Below are 24,663 nucleotides of genomic sequence, written 5' to 3'. Positions count from 1 at the left end.
TGCTTAAAAAAAATATTACTGCTCGTGATCAGGTAGCATGAATTTAATGAAATATCACAATTTTATTAAAAGTCAAATGGTTAACAACAACAACGAATGTCAATAAATGAAACTACCTTCTTTTCTGTATTATGGAATTAACTATATTTTTATAAAAAAATTAAATTAAGTAAGGAAAGAAAAAATTTTCAAAACCTGTCAATATATTTTAGTACTGTTTTCCTGAGCACAGCTGTACATATGTACATACGTAATACCATTGATTTGTTTTAAAGTAATGAATTTTTGTATTGATAATACTATACGTATTTAAAAGTCTATTAGTTATTTTTTTAATGAATGCGCTGTTTTTTGGTTGTTATATTGTTAATAATAAAAAATACGCTTAAAAATGAGCTGATTTTTTATGGCTCTGTACTGATTTTTGATCCCAACTGTACTGATTATGTCCCTATAATATCTGGCCACCCTAACTTTAACACGCATACAATTTATTATTCATATATGAAGTTAGAGGTGTAGCGTAAAAACACATATCTGAGTAATCAGTTGTATTTGAGCTATATGTTAAAGTGAACCTATTTTGATAATTTTAAGGAATAATTGGGGTTGCCATATTCCGAACATTTCTACATTCGATAGAAAAAAAGCAGTACAGACATAAAAAGGAGTACATTTTGCTAAATTTTTTGTGCAATTTATTGTTAAAAATTACCAAAAAGTAAATATATGTATAATCACTAGGGCTCGGAATCTCATGTACTAAAAAATCGAAAATATGCACTATAATATGCACTCAAAATTCAAAAATACGCGCTATAAACAAGTAAAATATGCAATTAAAACTATTTTTAATAATTTTAGTGCCTGTATATAGATAAATATCTCATTTATTTCAACGAGAAAATAACGAAAACAATTCATTATAAAATGCAATACATATTTAAGAATACAATTAGTATAAGTATTCGCCAATCCAATCTACAGCCATTTGGCGGCCTTAACCAATTTCAGTACGTCATACAGAGAGAGCAGCTGCACTCTAAAACATTCTGCGGGAATGGCTTGCAGAGTGTCTTTAGCCTCGTCCTTGCGAGGGCTGGACAATCACGCAGGTTCGACTGTCTCTTTTGAGTTAGGGTCATCACAACTACGGCAGCACCTTTTGAAGGGCATCCTCTCGGCATGTACCCAAACGAGCCAGTGCCCTGTGCACACTGCATTAAGTTTGGAGATATCTTATTTGCTCATTCCTAAGAAAGGTTGGGTTTTAAGTGGGTCGTAATCCTGTACGATCTTGTGAGATTCCACCTTTGCTTGGCCTTCGAGTGATAAGTTTCGGTAATTGTTGCTTCCATCTCGAGAGGCGCCCATGTTCAACGCGTGGAAAGCATTCAGTGCGGAGACGCACCTCGCTTGTTCGTCCGCTGCCTCGTTTTCATAAACGCCTCTACGTTGCATGAACCATATTAGGGTAATTTCGTATTGATCAGAGATATAGGCCAGTTCTCTTCTACAGTCTTCCACTAGTTGAGATCTAACAGGGGTAGAAGAGAGTGCCTCAACAGCACTAACTATAGAATGCCATTTTTAAGAAATTGCATGATTCCTAAAGAAAACTTAACCATTTCCATTTTAAGGTTCCGAATAAAAACATGCATTTGCATAAGATTCCGAACCCTAATAATCACATATTTGAGATCGTTTTCATTAATTATGTACAAACAAACAAAGATATCTTAAATATATTTTTCGAAGCAACAGTAAATATCACAAATAAATAACTAAGGGCCAATTTCATAATGAAACACTTAAAGTTCCCTTTGCAAAAGTTACCTTGTAGCTAAAGTGTCATTTAAATGTACTTTAAACAAGAAGTGTTTTCATAATACAATGGCAATTGAATAATATGAAGAGGTTAATTTAAATAAAATAACAAAGTTGACAATGCTGATCTCGGCAAAATTGCATCAGCTAATTGTCATAAATATGTAATTACAAGCGGGCCCATGCGCAGACTGCGCAGACAGAATTACACAGTAAACTCATCCCTCTTTGTAGCCACAGATAAAAGCAGACTGTTCTAATAGTTCGCGGAAATAGTAAACAGAATTATTCTTATAAAACCCTTATTTTTATTATACATATATTACAAAGCATGAATGAGATTTATAGTACATCAGAACTTATACTTATTAGGTACATAAAAACATATTACAAACTGACTGATATATGAGTGTAATGAGTTGAGGGAAACATGGTGTTACTTACAATATATCTTTGTATACAATATTTGAGGTGAAAAAATATTCGGAATTAACTTTTTGACTAAATATTTTTTTTACAGAAACAATAATATCTGAGCTAAGGGAGCGGTCCGAGAGAGACAACTGTCAGTTTATCGAACCTTTAGTTATTGAATTATGTGTGCGCTCACCACTGTCGTATACGGCGTATGCGATACTGCTTCAATACAAAATACCTTTAGTGTGGCTTAACAATGGTAAATTAAAAACAAAAATAAAATTACAAATTTCTTGACTTCAGAGGTGTTATGACCATTAATATTACCTAATAACCACTCAGGGGACCTTTGACTTTTCAAATGACACCTCATTAGTGGAATTCCTTACATAGAAAAGTAGAAAAAGGGAGACTAACAAAAAAACGCGCTAGAGAAATAATATATAAGATACTACGAAAATGACATACTAGGTTTTTCTTACAAAAGGGTCCTTTATGTCATTTAAATTTCCATTTTGGGTATTTAACTAAAGAGCCTTTATGAGCACCTTTATCTTTAAAGTGGCTTTATGAAATCGATCAGCACAATAAAGCATCCTTTATATTTTAAAAAATTCCTTAATATTATTATGAAATCGGCCCTAAATTTCACAAAAAAATGTCAGCCTTTCCCATTTTTTAATTTAAGCCTTATAGTTAATTAAATATTTTTCTGATTTGTATACCCCACCTGGCTGCGACCATGCTTACACCTTTTTATTATTATTTTACCTCCCTTTTATTAGCTCGGGATGTAACTTTGTAATATTGATGCGCCTAAAAGATGCAGCGATTTCTATTCTCAAGTTACATACCTGATGACAGTACGAGTGGAAATTATAAAAGCGAGGTTTTTGTTTTTTAAACTATAATTTTATTACTATCACACTTAACTTTGCTTACTATGTAGTGTTCGCCACAATATGAATGGCAAAGTACCGAGCGTAAACTAACAACTGTCGCACTGGTTTTTTGAAAAATAAAAGGGTCTTTTATAGATTTCGCGAAAAAAGTATTTTAGTGTTAAGTTTGTAAATATTTTACTTAAATTTTTGCCAGCTTTGGGAGGTACTTTTGTATAAAAAAAGAAAAAGAAAAAAAACTGTATAGGGTTGGTCGAATGAATGGCCTCGTAGTCATCAGTGCCGGGCCTATTCGATTGCTGAGGTAAAATGATACAACTCCATGTGGCATAACTCCAATTTTTAAATTTTAAAACATGTCACTCCTTATACACCGACAGAAAGTTATTCTTTCTAATGGCCTGTATGCAGCTCTCAAGAAAACGGTTAAGAAAAGATTGCAATTATTTCGCGTGTGTGTTCAAGGAATTTTGACGTTTTTGATACATCACAGCCAGTTGCCTCACTCTTTCCTCAAGAAATAATGGAACGGGCATATATTTCTGTTGCAAACCTGGGTTGCCTTGTGCTCTTTTTTCACAAAAAACTTTAGAAAACCGTAGTAGACAGCGTAGTAAATTTCTTAAGAACTGCGTACTGCCTTAAGGAAATTTGACTCAAGAAAATTTCTTAGCCATTTCTTGTACGTCATTTTATATGGGGTTTTTGCTTTTCTTGAGAGCTCCATACAGGCCTTAAGGTAGTATAACTCCAATTGGTATAATGTCACTTGCCCAAGGCATATTTTCCAGCTCTCAAGAAAAACAAAAACAGCATATAAAAACACGCTCAAGAAAAAAAATCTATTAAAGTTTATTCTGCGCAATAATACTTCCGCCACTCTTTTCCGGCAACGCAGAAAGTAGAATTCTACTTAGTGAGGGTTATAATCCCTAAGCGCGGCCGATGGCCATAGCCGTTGACAAGAAAATAATGTACGCAAAGCCAGCTTGTATGCCAGTGTTTTCATCAAAATTTTATCATTACTCTTGCACATTCCAAATCTAAATTCTTTTGGTTTGCAAAATTACATGATGGATTAGGAATTTTGTCGCCTTTCGTTTGGAAGTATGGGCGAATCCTAGAAATAGTCTACCAAAATCGGGAAAAATGCATGCAATTCAAATTCTCGCATTCTTGTGTCAAAAATGGCGTAGTACAACATATTCTTATTTCATATTTCTTTTTACACTTATTTCAGAAAGCTGATTTGGCGCTTTTACTTCTTGAAACAAAGCTCTAAATAGCCTTGGTTTTAAGGACTATCTATATCTTTTAATAAAATAGATATTGCTTTAAAAATCTATTTTTTTAAGAGAAAAACGAGTAACGTCCATAACGGAACCTCCCGAACGCACATATACTGTTGTTTTATAGTTAATCCAACCTTTAGTTTGCTTTTATAATACATATTGTTAACTTCATAATTTTTTCTTCAAAAAAAGTTTTAAAAGAAACGTCCGAAAGTAACGTCTGCAACGCTAGCATTTGCCCATATTTCACTCCTTATATAGTGAAATAACCCCAAGCTTGAGCTTTTCTCTCAAAGTGTTTACCCCTGGTAAACCCAAATAGAGGTTGAAATTTAAAAACTAATTAATAAAATTTAAGTAAAAACCTATCTTAGTTTTCAAAAAAAACTGTGCGAAAGTTATTAGTTTCCACCCTATATATGATAAAAAATGAATAGCTGAGAAAAGGAGTACAAAAGATGTAAAACTTAAAAAAGGAGGACATTTCCAGATTTTTTTGGGAGTACATTGCAATAAAAGGAGTACGTTTACACCCAAGAGCAGTACGCCTGGCAAACCTAGGAATAATTAAGGTGATTTTAAAAACCCGTTATGTGCAAAATTTTAGTAAAATAACTTCAAAAACAGAGGGAGTTATTTATGAAATAATTCAAATTTAATCAAATTTTCAAGTACCGTTATCTCGAAACCGGAGCTAATCTGGTAAAACAGGGGCTGCCGTTGAATTTAGAACTTCCCAATTAAGTGGGTTCAACTTTCAAAATCCATGCTCAAAATTTACAACTTGCACAGCGTAATTTTAACCCAGCTTATTCTTTTGTTTTTTATTTTTGCGATCTAAGTGTTTATTCCTCGTCTCACTTTTGAGGCACTTGATGAAAATTAATTACACTTATATATGTCGATTTATTAAAAGATTATGAATATAATCATATATCAAACATAGGTGTGCCCACAAATTAAAAATTTAAACTTTTTGTTTTGAAAGTGTACCTGTTTTTTAGATTTGCCTATATAATACCCAAAGGCATCTTTGTCCATGTCATCAAACCTGCACCGTTCATTCCATTTAAGAATGAGAAGTTAAATGAAAGAGCTTGGGCTGCAGATTCTAGGACTTACCGTTGATTTTTGGCAATTTATGTTCGAATTTTTTTCGCCAAAAATCAACGGTAAGTCCAAGTTTCTTAAAATTTGCAATTTGCTTTGCAATTTGATGGGCTATAAAACTGAATACCAAAATTTTGTCTAAAGATGTTGATAAAGAAGTTAGATATTTCGGTCAAACTTTGCAGAATTTTCATAATGTTTGCACAAAGTCTGAAATTTGGATTTATATCGTGTTTGTTAAGTAATCAGCTATACATTCATAAAAAAATAATCAACTTAAAAAAAACTAAAGAAACATAGCCAAAACTTACTAAAATATCGCGTATAACTTACTAAAATAGCCAAAACTCACTAAAATAAACTTTCGCACAGGTTTTCACTGTATGTGTATATCGGTAACTGATTTATCAATATGTACGAAACTCAGTACAATTATTTACCTTGGCATAAAAAAGCTATATGTTGAAAATTTTCGAAATCGGACTAAAATTACGCCCACTTTCCACTTCCAAAAAAAAAAACCTGAAAATGTTAAAAACGTATACTAAAAATTTCCGACATATGCTCACGAGTTAAGACAAACAAATTTTTTCACAAACAAAAACCGAAGTTTGTGAGAATTGCCCATACATGAGTAGCGCCCTTACAAAGTGTGCTATGTAAAATTTTTCCGGTTTTTAGTTTTTGGTGGATAACGTACCAGTATTTAAAGTAGTTTCATGTTCACTAACAACACAGTGCAAAATCTTTCTATATTCTGAAAGAATAGCATCAAATGTTAACTAGTCTAGAAAATTCGCTATCATACTTTTTTATAAAATTTCAAGTCTCCATCTTCTGATGAACTTAGAAAACTGCTTTTGGTTGTATAGACTGTTAACGATATGTTATGTTATAATGTTATTAAAAAAAAAATATTCAATCTAGATCAGTGATTCCCAAAGTGGTCCAGGTGGACCCCCAGTGATCCACAGGAGAATCGACGGGGGTTTACGTTGGCGTGAAAAAATATGGCGGTCCACGATTTGTAAGTGGGGATCCACGAAAATTTATCTAGTTTCAATAGTAAAGAATCAAAATGGTTGCTTGACATTTAGCCTTTTTATTTAACTTTAATTTTTTTTAGTGGTGTATAGTGAGTGCTCTTGACGCACTGCTGCACTTACCGTAACTTCGTGTCTTCGACCCTATTAAGCTGGCATTTCGGGGTACTATTTTATATATATATAAGGAAAATTTTAAAGTTAGGAGGAGGCTCGAGCACCCCCCTGCCCCTACCTGGCTACTAACAAACTATTTCGGCAATGCTAGTCTCTACTACATTATGTTAGTAAACATAACCAGCTTGCTTTACTTTGGGTGCCAGGTCATTCGAGAGTACCTGGTAATCTGACCATTTGGCCACAGTTGGCTTAGACCGGGCATTCCTCGATTCGTAACCAGTTATAGCACTCCCCACTTCGGCCATCGACGCCACCATCAGAAACTGGGTGAATACTTCGCTCAGCAATAACTGGGAAGGTATCGAGGGGATGCAGGTGGGCAAAACTCATGTTGCCTTTAATCTCAGAAGGTCTATTTAGTTTTTTGCTCCCACTGAGCAGAAGGGACTGCACACAAATTGTTGGACTACTGACTGGTAATAGGCGTAAATGACAACTCCATTTGCCTATCCTGCCTTGAAGAGGATGAGGCGGCGGAACATTTTGTGTGCTTGTTGCTTGCTTGGTTTTTTGCCATCGATTTTTCTACATTCGGTATTTTGTATATTGCCACTTTCTGAATTTAAAGTTTGGCGTAAAAAGCCAGTGAGTGATAAATATTTTTCGCATCATCCGAGCGGCAAAAATAAAAATGACGCCATCAACACAAATCAACTATTTTACAAATACGCCAAATGCAAACTTATGAGTGAGCCAAAAATGTGCGGAGTTTATGGTGAATCGAACGTAAATAACACTAGAGTTCGGAGTGATCTTAAAAAATATAACTCCTCAGAGCGAGAGAGTACTTTGATGGCCTTACGAGCTCTGTTTTTTAAAACTTGCAAGTGTGTAATCACACTATTTTTATAAATAGATCACACGAAAATATTTTATTTTTATTTTTCCCACTCCGAGTTTTCGAACTCACCCGCGATGCAAATTTATATCGTTAGATCTAATCTTCACCTTTTCTTGACGAGCTTTGTTAGAAATGTAGAAGCAGGGGGTCCACCGAAACCAGTAAAATTTTGAAAGGGGTCTTCGAGAAAAAGTTTGGGAACCTCTGATTTAGATGTTACTTGTGATCGTAGTCATTTTTTTAATTTAGGGCTTACTAGATAAAATCACATAACGCTGTTTGCAAGTGGACTACTCATATACTTATTTATAGTTATTTTGGTGATTAAGTACATTCATGTATACTTAAAAAAATAAAATTCATGCGGCTGTTATGAAACAAAACACATTCAGAATTAATAACAAAAAATAGCTATCCCAGCTAAATTACAAAACAAAGCACTACATTATACGTCATTGTTAAATATCTATCCTAATGTTAAAATCTGTTAATTTTGACTGACTTTTGGTTTATTTTTTATAAATTATGGTGATTTCGTTTCTACCAAAAAAATTTCGCCTTTTGATTGCCCCTTTCTCTTTTCGTGTACGATTCTAAAATAAATACAACCTGTGAGAAAATTTTGTGTTCGTTTCTTAAAATATCAAACTCTTTTAAGGCAAAAAAGGCACATTCTGTGCCATTTGAAGCTTTGTCAAGTGATATGGTTTCCCTGTAAATCAGATGGTTGTTTAAAACGACAATATTATGAAATGCGTGAGTTAGACAAGGACAAGAGGGCAAAAACATGCCCTTTTACAGGGTTGAGTGTAACATCAAATACATTTTGTACCGAGGAAAGGCAACATTTTTTGGAAGAAACGAAATCACCATTAGTAATTCCATAGCATCAAGTTCTTTCAGAAATTGATTATTTGTCTCAATGCTTTTCTTTAAAATGTTAATTGCATGAAGTTGTTCTTTCGTAGTTGGCAAACTTTCTGATACTATTTGTTCAGCTTCACCTTAGGATTCATCTGAAGACGGATTTAATATTTGTTGTAAAATTTCGGCGCCAAAAAGTTGGGTGCTTTAAAATGTTTGCGCTGCGCTTATAACCAACGAAAATTACTTATGAAGTTATACTTTTGTATCAAAATACTAATGCTTTTAAACCGAGAATCAAAAAAGCGGGGATGTATTAAGCGGGGTAATCGAACCATTTTTATACGTGAGGTAAAATCAACGCTAAAAAGCGGGGAACGCTTATAAGTGGGGGCATATAAGCGGGAGTACCTACTGTAGCAATTTTTCTTTCAAGACGATAGGCAATTGGTCGTTCAATTTGAACAGTTGAGCGACCATAGCTTTGGGAAGTGGGCTTTTGTTTCCAGGAAATGATGTTTTTAATAAAATATGAAACAAAAAATACCCTGCAGGATATTCAATTAATTTGAAAATAATTTATAAACTACTTTATTTTCATTGAAATTCTCACTGTTTTCCCTGCAACGAACTCATTTATTAAACATGGCGATGTCCCAGGAAGCAGGCAGTTGCCTTTTCCTGCATTTATTTTCAACTACTTTAAAATGAATTTAACTTAAACAACTTCAAAGTCAGTATGTTTCACAGATGCTTTTTCATATTTAAAAGACACAAAAAAAATTATTATTATTTTCACATGATGTCGACTCGAACCCGACCCTTCTGGACGCTAACAAGTAACAGCAAGCATCCCTGCGCGCTCAACTAGAGCCAGACATGTAAATGTGCTTTCAAATGTTCAGTTTGAATTATGTGCAAGCAGCAAGTCGACTGTCCTATTCTGCATTTAATTTTAACTACTTTAAAATAAATTTGGTTTAAACAACTTCGAAGTCAGTATGTTTCTTTTGAATGCGCATGCGTTCTGCACTTAACAGATGCTTTTTTATACTCCCAAGCAGCGTTGCCAGGTTGACGTTTTTAACGTCATTTGGACGTTTTTTGTATCCTGTTGACGTTTGGACTTTTTTTGTGCAAAAAATGACGTTTTTTAACTACCCAGTAATTTTTCTCTATGCACAATATCGCATGTTTAATAATATAACGAAGTATTTCTAAATTTTAATTTTGTGGGACAACGCAATCAATTCATACAGTGGATGTACAAAAAGACAGATGGAAAGACACATATCTTCGTCATATTTGGGAACATTGGTTATCTGTTATATTGAACATATCCTACTTATTTATCAGCTTATTAGTTACATAATGAGATCTCCAAAAACGTAAATTTTGAGTTACATCTCTATATTATTAAACGTGCGATATATTCAATGCATAGCGTACTATTTGCTTGTAGAGTAAATACTTACGCTCACACTTTCGGAAAATTAGTTACTAAATCTCGTAAGTAGAACTTATTTTGAATTATTTTCTTAATAAATCTTTACAAGCTTTGTTTTTTTGCACCAGCTGCTTCAAAAGATATTTATTCTTTGGACACAGATGACTTAAAGCTTAAACAGACGGCAGCGTTGATCCGGACTAACTCGGACTTAAACTGCATTTAATTCCCGAGTTGATCGGGATCAACGCTGCCTTCTGTTTAAGCTTTAAGTCCGACCACCTAACCAAATGTCTACAAGAAAAAAAATTATTAAAAATCAACGCGATTCTTTAGCAACATAAAACTTGCACATTATTGCCCTAGAATTTGATGGGCTATCAAACTGCATACTCAAAAAAAATCTAGAAGATCTGAATGAAAAGTTGAAAATCTACCTGAAACTTTGCAGTTTTTTATAATTTTTGCACAAAATTTGAAATGTGGATTTATATTGTGTTTATTATATAATGAGCTAGGATTCTATGGAAAAATAATAAACATTGAATAAACAAAAGAAAAACATCCAAAATCCATCAAAATGTTGATGACTTAATCTGTTGATCACAAGTGTACATACATATGTACGTAAGGTATATATATTTAAATGTCATTTCGACAGAGCACATTTAAAATTAATTAGAATCGAATTTATTAGAATTGCTCAATTTGGTGAATACCACTATTGTAAACTGGTTTGAGATCGTTAATATTTTTATTTATTTATTTTTTACAGTCTGTTAGACTTATATTACAACAAAGACTTAACATTCTTATAATTAGATTTAGATTTAAAATTTAAATATTAAATACTAGATCGCCCTCACCCGCTTCGCTGAGTGTATGAAATTTCAAAGTACTACATGGAGTAAAATTTATTTCAAGAAAACCCAATTAAAAAACAGGAGGTTTAAAATTTTGTTTAACCATCTTCAAAATTTTTTCAAACTAAAACTTTCTTAAAGCTTGATTCGGAGACACCAGGGTTGAGTTGTGCAGGGGTAAATCTCGAATCGCCACCGATAAATCAACTGCCAGAACCATTGCGCGCCCTTTACTGTAATATTTAATTTAAAGTAATTGAATTTAATTTTTGAAAAGGTAAATATTATTCAAAACTTTCGAACTAAAGGTTTCTTAACAATATTTCGTTAGACAATCATATTTTAATTCTTCAGATAGCTTGCATATAATTAATCTAAATTTGACTTTTCAACATATATTCGAGATACAGCTTTTGTAAACCTCTTGACATCAATTTTTTAATATAATTTTCAAATAAATAACTCCCTTAATTGAAGTTGAATTTTGATTATTTTAAAAGGTGGCAGCCCTCATCCATGAGTAGATAATGATTTTATATATCTCCATACCAAGTTCCAGTACTCTATCAAAAATATTGCCTCAGAAATGCAATATGTTTTATTCCGTTTGTATGGGAGGTGCCACGCCCCCTTGTCTAATCGAGATTAAATTTATCCTATATTTTAAGTTGGGCTAAATGACAGCAGTGTACAAAATTTCATGATAACCGGTTTAGTGGTTAAAGCGTGAAAGCGTAGCAAACACACAAACTCACTTTCGGATTTATAATATTAGTAAGGATTAAATACAAACTGCTCTACGGAAATTTTTAAATAACATTATTTCTTTATCACTGCAATTATTTTATGTCAATATAAAAGCATGCAATTTTCTGGAAGTTATATAGACGTTTGGAAAGGCCGAGTTTCCAATCCGCGCTATACTTTTTGGGTTAATCCGTTGTCGAATTTATTTGTATTAAAAAAATTTGTAATGCAGTCAGAAAAAAAATTATTAAAACTCAACGCGATTTTTTAGCAACTTAAGACTTGCACATTATTGCCCTAGAATTTAATGGGCTATTATACTGCATACTCAATTCTAAAAAATCTGAATAAAAAGTTGGAAATTTAGCTGACACTTTGCAGATTAACCATTAAAATTAAATAAACGAAAGCAAAATAGCCAAAATTGATCAAAATGTTGCTGGCTTAATTAGCTGCAATAAAAGTTTGATAAGAACAATTCTGTGTGCATACATTTAGAAAGGACGTTTTTGGGTAGGAAATGACGTTTTTCAGACCAAGAGGGACGTTTTCTCATGCTGAAGACCTGGCAACACTGCTCCCAAGACACAAATCATTTCTTTGAATAAAAAGAGTATCAAAATTCGAAACACTTACTCATGGCATTTGTTTTAAAGTAGTCTTTCAATTAGTTGATTTAAAAAAAAAATCACTTGCTTCTGTCAGGGTAAAGACAAACCCTACATATGACAGCGTGAGCTGTGAGCTAATTGAAAGCAATACACTAGGGATATTTTCGAAGTGTTGCATATCCCTTGCGCTGTGCACGAATTGCACAGCTTTGCAAACTATCCAATCCGGGCACCGTGCAAGGTTAGTAGCCATTTCTAGATTTTGGGTAACTGAATTTTTAAAAATGGAAACTTATATTTGAATTTAAAAAAAATAAGGTAAATAGCAAAATCGGCTAAAAATGTAATTTTTTTGTAAAACGGCTAACAAATCGGATGGCGGCTAAGCGGAATTTTCTCCGGATGTTTACTATTGCAACCGGCTAAATTTCTGCACCGTTCGTTCGTTTTTCGAAAATGAGATGTCAAATGAAAGAGCTTGGGCTGTAGATGCTAGGACTAAGCGTTTGTTTTTGGCAATTTATGTCTGACAATTTTTTTATAAGAAAAAAATGCGGAGCACCGTCAGCAAAAAAAATCTAAAAATCTTGACATTTTGGTCAAACTTTTCAGAATTTTCATTATCTTTGCACAAAGTCTGAAATTTGCATTTATATCGTGTTTGTTAAGTTATCAACAGGGCCGAAAAGTTTAAGCTTTTGCTTGGAATTGCTTATTTTGCTTATTCAGGGGTTTCAAGCCTAATTTTAATGATACAGCTTAGTTTGCATATTTCAATGTAGAGGGCTAAGTACGGACCTTTTATGAAATAAATTGCTATTATTTCGTGCGTGTGAATAGTAGTGTCCAAGGAGTTTTTACATCTGATATTTTATCATGATTCAAAAATACAAGGTTCGATAAACTGACAGTTGTCTCTCTCGCACCGCTCCCTTAGCAGTGACACCGTGTTGCTTCTTTGCAAATTTACATGGAAACAGTGTAGCTTTGGTGTGAAATAGAAGTATAAGCTTTTGTGCAATATGTTTATTTGTATATGCATATGAAGCATATTTAACTGATGAAAACATAAACTGTTTTTAAATAGGATGTTTACATCAATCTCATAGTAGTCTTATTTTAATTTTGAGTCATTTTGCAGTTTTTATACAGCTAAATAGCACATAAATTACGTAATTCACGTAGATATATCAATATTACGTTCAACATTTGGTTTAAAATGCCAGATTTCCTGCAAATACATTAGAATTTACAAAAGGAATTTAACTACTAATTGCCTACTTTGCGTACTTTTCTACTACCATTTTCGCATCAAGAAAGCTTGATTCTTACCCTTTCTCGGTCCTTCGTAAATGCAACCTTTTGTAAGGAAGTGTCAAACCGCAGCTGTCAATAATTATCTAACCTTGTATTATTGAATCATGATATTTTATATCGTAGTGTCTCACTTTTTCATTACGAAATATTGAACGGGCAAACAAGGATGCCTTGTACTCTTCACAAACAAACTTTAAAAAACCGTTAAGAAAAAAATTAAAACGATCAGCGCAGATCTCTATTATTTGAGAATATTAAGCAACACTTTTATGTTTGTTGCAATTTTTCAATCCTTGAAATAAAGTAAATAAAAAACCAAAACATTAAACTCTACCTAATTTTTGTTGTTTTGCGAGCATATTTACCAATGTTTTAGTGCATATCTAAGCGCTTAAAATGCATTTTTTTGCTTATTTTCTTCGGCCCTGGTAATCAACTATACTTTCATAAAAATTACAATTATTTTGTGTGCTTCCAAAATCTTCGCTCTAGTAACTATTCTAAATGTGCATTTTTTACTATTCATGGACTATTAGAATATACATACATTCTATTAATATAATCCAAAAGGTTATTCACTAATAAATTGCTACTTTATTAGTAGAAACCTTTGGTACCAAAATACCATCTACAATATGATATTAATTGATACAATATTGACATTCTAAAACCATTTGGAAATTTGGACAGATTTTAAATAGCAATTTCCAAAATTGTTTCACATAGCTTAGCAACATAGTGAAATAATATAAAATATGCCAGCTTATTTCAATGCAAAATTTGAGTCTCGTCATTTTCGCTTTTTTCAATACTGGCATTAACCCTTGGTTTTGTTGCATACCTCTGCCCGATTTCGGCTTATCGTAATATCCGTTCACGGATGTAAAACCATAAGAAAGAAAATTACGTGATACGTCAGTCGAATAAGCTGAATGGGATAAGAGTACATTTACGTACATATGTCATAATCCGAAAAATTTGTTTTTACTTGACGAGTAATACGATATCGTATGTGTCGATTCGAGCCCAGTATTGCAACGTTATCGTGCTTTAGCACAAGCGGCAAGAATTATTTATTTATTTAATTTTTTACTCAAATCAAAAAACTTCATAATTTTTCACACAAAAGGGTTAACATGAAAGTCATATGAAGGAAAAAAGTATAATTACAAATTGCCAAATACATAAAACATTTCACTGTGAGTTATTACTTAAACACTTATTAAAGTTGCGATTCTTTCATTTTCTTGTTGTTTATTTTTAATTGAAAGAAACTGTTGATATTTTCATTCGATGCATCGAAAATATCGATATTTTTATAAGATACATAGATATGCATCGATGTTATATTTCGTTGCATCAAATCGAAAAAAGCATCGATGTATTTTTTGACTTGCATCCCTAGGAACGTATACTTAATATTTTTGACATGTGCTCACGATTTAATAAAAAAAAAAATTCTCACAAAAAAATCGAAGTTTGTGAGAATAGCCCATATACTATGCTTTGAACGGGAGAAAAAATAGTTTGGAAAAAAATATAAGTATTTTATTAAAAATTCGGCTGCTAATTCGTCCCTCGCTTTACAATGGCCATGGAATCACCCATAAATTGTTTTAGGTCAATAAGTTCGTAGTTCAGTATAGATAATATAAATACACATACAGATATGCGTACCTATTTTTTATTTTTCTTACCTTGACATTATAAAATCACAAATGCCACTTAGTGTTAGCTTTTTATGCGGCGATTGTAGGATGGCCATTGTGATGAGGGCAATGTAGGAGTACGGCGGTTTCACAAGCGGTGTGCTGTTGTCGTTGGTACTACTGTTGCTGCCGCCACTGTTGGAGCCAGATTTCTCTTCTGTCAAATTAGCTACAGAGGCTATAGCTAACGGAGGCGAAATTGAGTGCGTATTGAGGGCGGGTCTTAACTTCTGACGGGGCGGAGACAATTGCAATGGAGTGTGATGGGCGTTGCTGCAAGCAATTGTAGAATCCGCTGAGGTATGCATGCCCGCTGCCGCGTTTGTACAGCGGAGAAGTGGAAGGAGGCGAATCAAATGAAGTTGATTTTTTTCGTTATTAACCTCTAATTTAGGTAAAGCAATATCCGCTGTTTGCTTTACTTAAATACAAAAAAAAAATTTGTTTTATTTTTCTTATTTAAAATTAAAGCTCTTTTTAGTATTGAAGCGTGGTGGCATTTTTTCATATTTTTGAATTTAATATTCTTGATTTCACTTACATCACTTTCATCTTTGTATTACATCACAATTCCTGCTATACTAAGGTCTGCAGTACAGAATTAGATTAAGTCGGACTACTTGTGAATGTTTTGTATTTATTGTTTTTGTAGGAACTAGTTTCTTCAGAAATTAAAACGCTTTCCATCACTTAAGTTGATTCTCGTTTATAAATCTCATTATATTTTAATTGAGTTATATATTTTTTTAAATGTTACTCAACGAAGGACGAATTAGTTTAATTTCCGTTTCAGTATTGCGAAAGCTTTCGATTTGTGTCTAGTACATATATGTATGTATATGTATACATGTACATATATCCTTTTATCTGTTTTTGAGTTCGGCACAAACTGCTTGTGTAACCGTCGCAAAATTGTATTTGAACGCGCAAGCTCTAAAAATTAAATGTGTCCGCTTCTTGTCTGATTTAACGCGAATCCTTTTAGCAAATGTTAGCTGATCTGCAATGAAAACGAAATTTTCTCGCTAGAAACTTTTTTCCTGGCCTCTTCTGCTGTTTTTGCTTCTCGCTTTACATAACCAAACATTTATTTATCACAAAACCACTGCTGTATCTATCAGCTTTTGTCAACGTTCCGATGTTTATGTAGCTCGAATAATTCTGATTCCGTTTGGCCACCCGGCTTTGCCAGTGCCTCCTCCTCATTCTCATCTATCCATATCCTTCCCCTTAACCAGCTGCTATGCCGTTGCCATTGTTACCACAGAGGAAGAGTACCTATCGTCCTTCGTACGGGAGTGAAAGAGCAAGAGCTTTGCAGGATGTATGCGTGAGCATGTCGGGAAACTTGCAAGCGACAGCGGCTTGACAGCAGGAGTGGTGAGGTGAACAAAGAACTTCACCCGAATAGGATGTGGCATACACAATCATTTACACGAAATTATTCACACACACACACAGGCTCACAGGAGACCGAGTGGCAGAAGGGATGAAGGCTGAGATTGGGATGTAAACAAATATTTTGAAGATGTGCTCGGTATGGACTCAGCAAAGTAGATATAATCTCCACAAAAAAGGGAAAGGGCAACAGCGTACTGCGCCGAGTCAGACACAAAACATATCTGGCTATGCATTCACATACCTTTATACATGCATATGTAGTTGGATGTGGTTGGGTGTAAAAACAGTCGAATATTAGAAAATGGTGGCACGCCAAAAAGTAGATGTCCGCTTTGGTATTTGTTCGTTTATGAGAACGAGAAATTTGTTATGTTTCCCTATTGTATGTTGTTTCAATAATGGGGTGATCTGATGAGATTCGCCAAATGGGAGAGATATTGGTTTCGTCGTTTGGTTCGTTGGTGTGATGATGTTGTACAATGTAAATATGTACATACATATATACTTACATATGTAAGTACGCGCGTACGTAAGCGCACAGCAAACAAAATTGGTATACAGTATGCGAAATACCTTTGAAGTTTGACGTGTTTTTCACTTAATCATTTTTCATTATGTCGAACATTTCAAATACCAGTCTATGCACATATTGCGAGTTTATATATGTGTACGTTCATACACCCTGTAGGGAAACCCCGAACTGGTGAACCAAATGTGTAGTTCCGTACTAGATCTTTATCGCCAAAAACGAACCAGTCCGATAGTAACTGGATCGCCACCAGTTAAAAAGCTGCGATATGTGGTACTTTTAAAAAACAATTTTAGAAATCTATATCTAAAATGACGAATTTAGAACTGGTTCAAAACTATAGAAAAAGGGATGCAGAACGAACTAGATCTCATCTGGCAAATTTTGAACTGGTTCGAAACTACTGAAAAAGGGATGCAGCGGGGGGCTTGTTTACTTTAAATAGATTTTTGCTTGGCGGGTTTTTCGTTCAAATACGTTTTCAGTCTGCACGTCGCAGATGCTTTTTCATAGTTTGGTAATACAAAACTAATATTTTTGTAAACATCTTAACATTTTGTGACCTTCTGGAATATAACCAATACAGTCAGCACCTCTGCAAATTCAGCTACAGCCAAAGGTATGTAAACGTGTTTTCAAATGCACAATTTAATTTACATTCATTCAATTTGATTTCTGATTGAAAATACATTTCTCTGCAAATAATTAAAAATTACTACCATGGTAACCCAAAAAGAAAACATCTTGTTACTTTTTTCGTTTACAACTGGTTCGAAACTATAAAAAATGGGGTGCAAAGCGAACTAGATCCCATATGTCGAATTTAGGACTGGTTCTGAACTATAGAAAAGGTAATACAGCGGGGGACAATTTCCAATTCCTATGACATCGCCGTGTTAAATTCGCCAGTTGTTTGCATGCAAAAGAGATTTATCGCAAACTAGTAGTGGTTCTAAATGTACTAGAAGCGCACCAGTTCAAAACTAGAGATTTTCCCCTCAGGGCATGCATTAATATGTACATATATGTACATATGTACCCAGTGCGAAAATGTACCCTTCAAGACATTGCTGAGCACTTTAGACAAAAATTCTAACACATTTACACTTTTGTTTTTGTAGTATGGCATAAATGAGTAGTTTGACTATTAGTATTGAGGACTTTCTGATGAAAACAGTGAGGGGAAAGTACTAAATTTTTTTCCATGGCCTGAACGAAAATGAGGACTTTGATAAGCAATTTTGTAATTAGTGATAATGATAATATGAGCACTCATATGGTACTCAGCTGTCTTGCAGGGTAATGTATGGTAATCGAAAAAATAATCAGCCGGTGTAATTTTGCATTTTTTCCCACGACAATGCCCTAAAAATAGCCGGATGGTACCGTGCGCAGAAGCCCACAGAAGTGGGAAAAGCTCTTGACTGCCACTCACCTGGTAGTAGCCAGAAGTGATTCTTGTGCGTACGGTTAAAATCGCAACTCACAACGTCCGCATATTTGCAGGGCCGTCGAGAGAAAACCAGAACTAAAAAATCACCGATCCTATATATAAGTTGTATTAATTTAAAAAATATGGCTTAAGTCGCCGAAAACGAAGCAAAGGGAAACATTTTTTCCCCGGTTTTCGCAGATTTTTGATTATATCCGGGTCATACCTATTCTGTTTACGGGTATTCTGAGGTATGAGACAATATAAATATAAACACGAATCTCTTTCCCTCAAACACGAAAATTCACTTAATCCTGGGACCCCTTTAAATTAACGAAAAATGAAAAGGCACAATTTGAAATGTAGGCTGGTTATATTTAAGGACCACCCTTTTTTACACTATACTTGCTTCTCTTCGCTTTCCTTGTATTACTTTGAAGTTAATAAAAAAAGTATTCGACAAAGTACCTAATCATAGATTAATATTCTAAATGAAAATAAAGTCGGCAGCATTTTTTAATGTAATGTAACAGTCCAAAATATCAAAAGGTTTTTTGGTTTGGTATTTTTGGAAAAATATGGTTTTCTTCGAGCATTTTCGGCCTTCTTTCACAATAAAATAAAGCGGTTTCCTATACCCTTCATTATCGGCAAATGTAATGAATGAGAAGCGAAGAGATATTTGATAGCCTATACTGGCTATCGCTTCCAGAATGCGTTATTGCTAACACGGAAAATAATGTGTCGCGTGTCGATTTATAAATCTATAAATAGAAAAAAACAGAAGAAGAAGATTCCGTGCGCCAAAGTTTGAACTCGCGACCAACAAGTCGTTAGTCGAACACGCAAGCAATCGGCTACAGCGGCTGTTGAGATAATTTGAAAGAAAGGTAGGGGCAGGGGGGTGCTCGAGCCGCCCCCCCCTAACTTTCAAATTTTCTTTATATATATATAAAATAGTGCCCTAAAATGCCAGCTTAATAGGGATATACTATTTTTTTTTTATTTTTTATTTTTAAGCATACAATGTTTTTAACATCGCCTACGCTGCGCTTTGCGCTGCAATGTGGGACTTGATACACTGAAAATAAAATCTGCGTAAATATAACGAAAACTTGCGTAAATCTTACGAAATTTTTCGTCATTTTGAGCCACGAAAGTTTTCGTTGACTGTACAAGACCGTTTTCGTACATACTACGAAAATATGAGGCATCAGATTTTTAGTACATTTTAAGAATTTATTCGTACTATTTACTAAAGAATTTAGTACTATTTACTAAAGAATTTCGTACTATTTACTAACGAATTTCGAACTATTTACTAAAAAAATTCGTACTGTTTCTTCATTTTTTTACGAAATTTTTGTAAAATCCACAGAAATAATTCGTATATTTAACGAAATTACTTTCGTAAAATCTACGCTTGTTTCGTAGAATGTGCGATTGCTTTCATTCTCCACACTGTAAAAAACATATTACGAATTATAACACAACACCTTTATTTTGTTTTTGTCGCTAATTTTAAGCGTTTTTGTTTAACAAAAAATTAAAATATAATGAAAGTGTTGTGCTATAATTTTAGTCATGTTTTTTATAGTGTTAATAATAAAAGCAATCATACGTTCTACGAAAGAAGAAGAATTTTCTGACTACACTGTAGTTTAGAATTAATAAAAAAAAATTATTTTACCTATAATAAAACTTAAGTATTTTATTTATATGCATACGAATAGGTTCTATACTACATATTTTTTTTGCTTAGGCTTCATTCAATAAAGAATTCTGATGCAAAGTGTTAAACTATGAGACTCAACAAAACTAAATATAATAAGATATAAAATATGAAAGAATATAAAAAAATACTGGTTTTACTTTCTTAAACATTATGATATTTTTATGTAGAGGCACTTGACAGATTCGCAGCTTCATCGATGTTTGTTTCCTTGACGACTATAAATTAAAGGAAAATTATAAGGCGTCTGAAAAGCAAGTTTCAGTGAAAAGTCATACATGTACTTACTTTTAATTACATTAAGTAGTGCTCCTGGCTTAGGCTTGCCGTTGATTGGTAACTGATGAAATTGATGATGTGAAAGCAATCGCACATTCTACGATATAAGCGCAGATTTTACGAAAGTAATTTCGTTAAATATACGAACTATTTCTGTGCATTTTACCAAAATTTCGTAAAAAAACTAAGAAATAGCACGAAATTCTGTAGTAAATAGTACTAAATTCTTTAGTAAACAGTACTAAATTCCTTAGTACATAGTACGAATATATTCGAAAAATGTACTAAAGCTAAAACGGTTTTGTACAATCAACGAGAACTTTCGTGGCTCAAAATGACAAAAAATTTCGTAAGATTTACGCAAGTTTTCGTTATATTTACGCCGATTTTATTTTCAGTGTAGTCAATGTTTTCATGGTAGAGAAAGGTAATGCATTCCCCATTTGCCTATTGGGTAATTGCTAGTCTCAAATTTAGTGACTTGATATAAGATTGACTTACTGAATACCGGTTGTTGACATTTTTTAAACACACAAACAATACCCAACTCACAAATTTAAACGCTCACGATAAAAAGAAATTCGGCGAATACCCGTAAACAAATTGAGCTCGCACTTGTTTTTGTTGCCAAACAAATGGTTGGGTTGAAAAATGTATAAGCTCAGAAAACTTAACCCAAAAGTTAACATAAACAAATTTCAAATTTGTTTTTTGAATTCAAAACATTTCGCTAACTAAAGGTGAAAAGGTGCCACTTTTTTCCAAAGTTTATGCAGGTACATTTACATATTTTACACTTTTAACATAAATGTCAAGGCAGATATTTTAAGATACACTTCTTAACGAACAAATTTTTTTAAGTAATTATGAATGGATAAAAGTGACATCTTCTTTGAATTCAGTACTAAAACTTGACATTTCAAGTGCTTATCAAAACTTTATACATGTTAACTAGATTGGCCATTTATCTTAAAATTATAAAATTTTATTATTTGTTTATACAAATGCATTTTAACAAAACCCGTATAAATCCAAGGTTTAATCTTTGCGCAACATTAACGAAATCAACAAACTTTCGTAAAGCTTTTTAATTAGATTTGATATAAATACATATTTTGAGTATGCAGTTTGTAGCCCGATCAATTCAAATAAAGCGCAAGTTTGAAATACATAGCCGCGACTTATCGTTGATTTTTAATATTTTTTATTTTTTTTTTGATGAAGGCGTTGCTCATTTTCTTCATTAAAAAAATCGACGAACGTACTTAGATAATATGGAAGAAAATTACCGACGTCATCAATTGTAAATCACAGGTACTTTAAATTTGCACTTTATTAGACTAAAATTGAATGAGCTAAAAAACTGTAAAATATTAAGAGATACAATTGAAATAGAAAGTTCGAAATTTTTACGAAAGTTTGTCGATTTTTTTTAATGTTGTTCAAAGATTAAACTTATTTTCATTTAGTGTAATTCAAATTAAAATGTAATAAAATAAATAGTCAAATCTAGTCAATTTGTGAGTGTCGTAAAGTTATGATATTTAAGAACATCTCTTTCTTAATTAACGATGACACTGTTTCTATATGAAGCTGATTTCAACATGAAAAAAACTATGCCTCGGATGATACCCCCTTCTTTTGATGCCGATCATGGCAAACGTAGGAAGGACTATGATTTGAGGGTATGCACCTGCAATATCCGGACCCTTAATAGGGATGGTGCCTCTGCCCGGTTGGTTGATGTCTTCGGGAAAATAAAGACTGCCATCACCGCCATCCATGAAATGCGATAGACGGGGTAAGGCAAGGTAAGCGTGGTCGATTTGTCTCATTGTCCGATTGTCTCGTGGCCGATTTGTGTCATTGGCCGAATTGTCTTATCGTGATATAAATATATTGGTAAATGTAGGGGCAATATCTACTATTGCACAAAAAGAGCTGCAAGGTGGCGCTGGTAAAAATCGTCAAGTGAAGTCAATCGGAGACACCAAGGATCAAAGTTAAATTACCACCGCTAAATCAATCACCAGAACGGTTGTGGTCCTTACTTTACGGCGACTAAACAGAATAAAGACAATTCTTGATAAATGCCTACAATTACAATTCTAGCACTTCTAAGGTATTTCGTCTTAAATAAGTCCATGTATGTAATGATACTCCCCCATTTTGAAATTGCCACAAATTGTACTATACAGATTCAAGGACGATTCACCATCGGACCAGATAATTGTTGCCACAGTGCGCAGCAGTGCGCGCTTCCACTCCGCAGCACCTGGGTTCAAACCCTGGTCAAAGCAACATCGCAAAAAATGTAGAAAAAAGTTTTTTTCTTAACAGTGGTCGTCCCTCGGCAGGCAATGGCAAACCTCCGAGTGTATTTCTGCCATGAAAAACAGCTTCTCATAAAAATACAATCGCCGTTCGGAGTCGGCGTAAAACTGTAGGTCCCTCCGCTTTGTGTGACAATATCAAGGCGCACGCCACAAGTCAGAGGAGAAGCTCGGCCAAACACTAACTCATGTGTAAGCGCCAATCTATTATTATTATTAATGGAGGATATGCCTTCTGACGACCACAAAACCAAACGTGAACGTGATTGTTGGTAAAAACGTTGGACCAAATGTTTAAATAAAAAATAAATTTTGGGCGGGACGAATTTCGCAAGGACTGCTAATAATAACATAAAACCCGATTTGGATTTGGAAAAGATTAAAAATAATTAACTCAAATGAGGATAACAAATATTTGATAACAATTAAATTCAGTCTTGAAAAGAAATTAAGGATTCATATCTTTGCGTGTCATTAAAAAAAATAACTAATAGACTTTTAAATACGTATAGTATTATCAATACAAAAATTCATTACTTTAAAACAAATCAATGGTATTACGCATAATAAGAGCTAGTACCGTCCGAAAACACTACAGTACAGATATATCAATAAATACCTACGAAAGAAAAGGAACACATACGTTTATAAATAAACATGTACACAACACATATACAAAAACAGCACTCAAGTACACAATACATTGACAAAAATGGTACTAGACTGTCTCGCTTTGATTTCGGAATGCTTACACATTGAGAAGTTAGCTTACTGCCAATATAGAAGTATATGGGCATTCCCATGGTGGCGCACGTACCAGTCGTACGATTTCAATGTGATACAAAAAAGGAATACCATTTGTTTTCTTTAACTTTTTTGGGCCATTGTATAGCACGTAATTAGCTCTATATTTAACCGAAAAATTAAATCAATCGAACTGCTTGGTCCTTAAATATAAGCATTTAAAGAGAGGTTCGTTACGTGACAAAAAATGGAAGTTGATTTTTTCTTTTCTTACAAAATCGCAAAACTCTGCGTAGAATATATGTACTTTATAATTCAGGGTCAATTTATCAGAAATCTATGATTTATTATGTTTCAACCACATACGCCAAATTCGAACCAAATCAGACCATAAATACGGTTTTTCGAAATATCTCGACCTTGGCACCACCTAGGAAGACCATTTTATGCAAACATGATTCTACTTACATAGCCAGTATATATTTTAAAAAGCAGACAAATCGGCCCGTGGTGGACCTTCCGCTGGAAACACCCATATATGGTATTACGTATGTACATATGTACAGCTGTGCTGAGGAAAATAGTACTAAAATGTATTGACAGGTTTTGAAAATTTTTTCTTTCTTTACTTAATTTAATTTTTTTATAAAATTATAAGTAGTTAATTCCAAGGCATATTTAAGGTGTTCTTACACGATATGTATTTGCATGTGTACATGCCACTTTTTACTATGGAAGTGCCAACATATCGTGTAAAGGCAAATTATATTTGTTTCTGTACAAAGCAGATGCACGTACATACGAAATAGAAATGTTTCTATTTTCATCTGACACACAGATAGAATCATCTCAGTTTAGTTTATTTCGGTTTCAAAGAGCGTATTTTTAAATAGTTAAATAAAGACTGTGAATTTGACATACATACGCAATTACATATGTATTGGAAAAATCACATTTACAGATGCAAATACATATCGTGTAAGAACACCTTTAACAAGGTAGAAGTGACAACTAGCTCGAACTCTCTTGTAGCTAGTTATAAT

The 24,663-nt window shown here is 33.5% G+C and overlaps 1 protein-coding gene across 1 annotated transcript in view; it reads right to left on the bottom strand.

The window, feature by feature from the left end:
• The window catches only part of LOC118742316 (fork head domain-containing protein FD3), a 43,055-nt gene extending 26,548 nt beyond the window's left edge, over positions 1-16,507 (bottom strand). Inside the window, exons 1-2 of the mRNA XM_036474300.1 lie at positions 15,712-16,507; positions 15,159-15,591 (exon numbers count right to left, since the gene is read on the bottom strand). Coding sequence (XP_036330193.1) covers positions 15,159-15,478 — 320 coding nt within the window. The 5' untranslated portion in view covers positions 15,479-15,591; positions 15,712-16,507. The remainder of the gene's footprint in view (positions 1-15,158; positions 15,592-15,711) is intronic.
• Between the last annotated feature and the right edge of the window lie 8,156 nt (positions 16,508-24,663).

The sequence above is a fragment of the Rhagoletis pomonella genome, unplaced genomic scaffold (assembly GCF_013731165.1).
Source record: "Rhagoletis pomonella isolate Grant_MI unplaced genomic scaffold, Rhpom_1.0 Rhpom_scaffold_00007, whole genome shotgun sequence".
In the NCBI taxonomy this organism is placed as follows: Eukaryota; Metazoa; Arthropoda; class Insecta; order Diptera; family Tephritidae; genus Rhagoletis; species Rhagoletis pomonella.
This window is presented reverse-complemented; position numbering and strand designations above follow the sequence as displayed.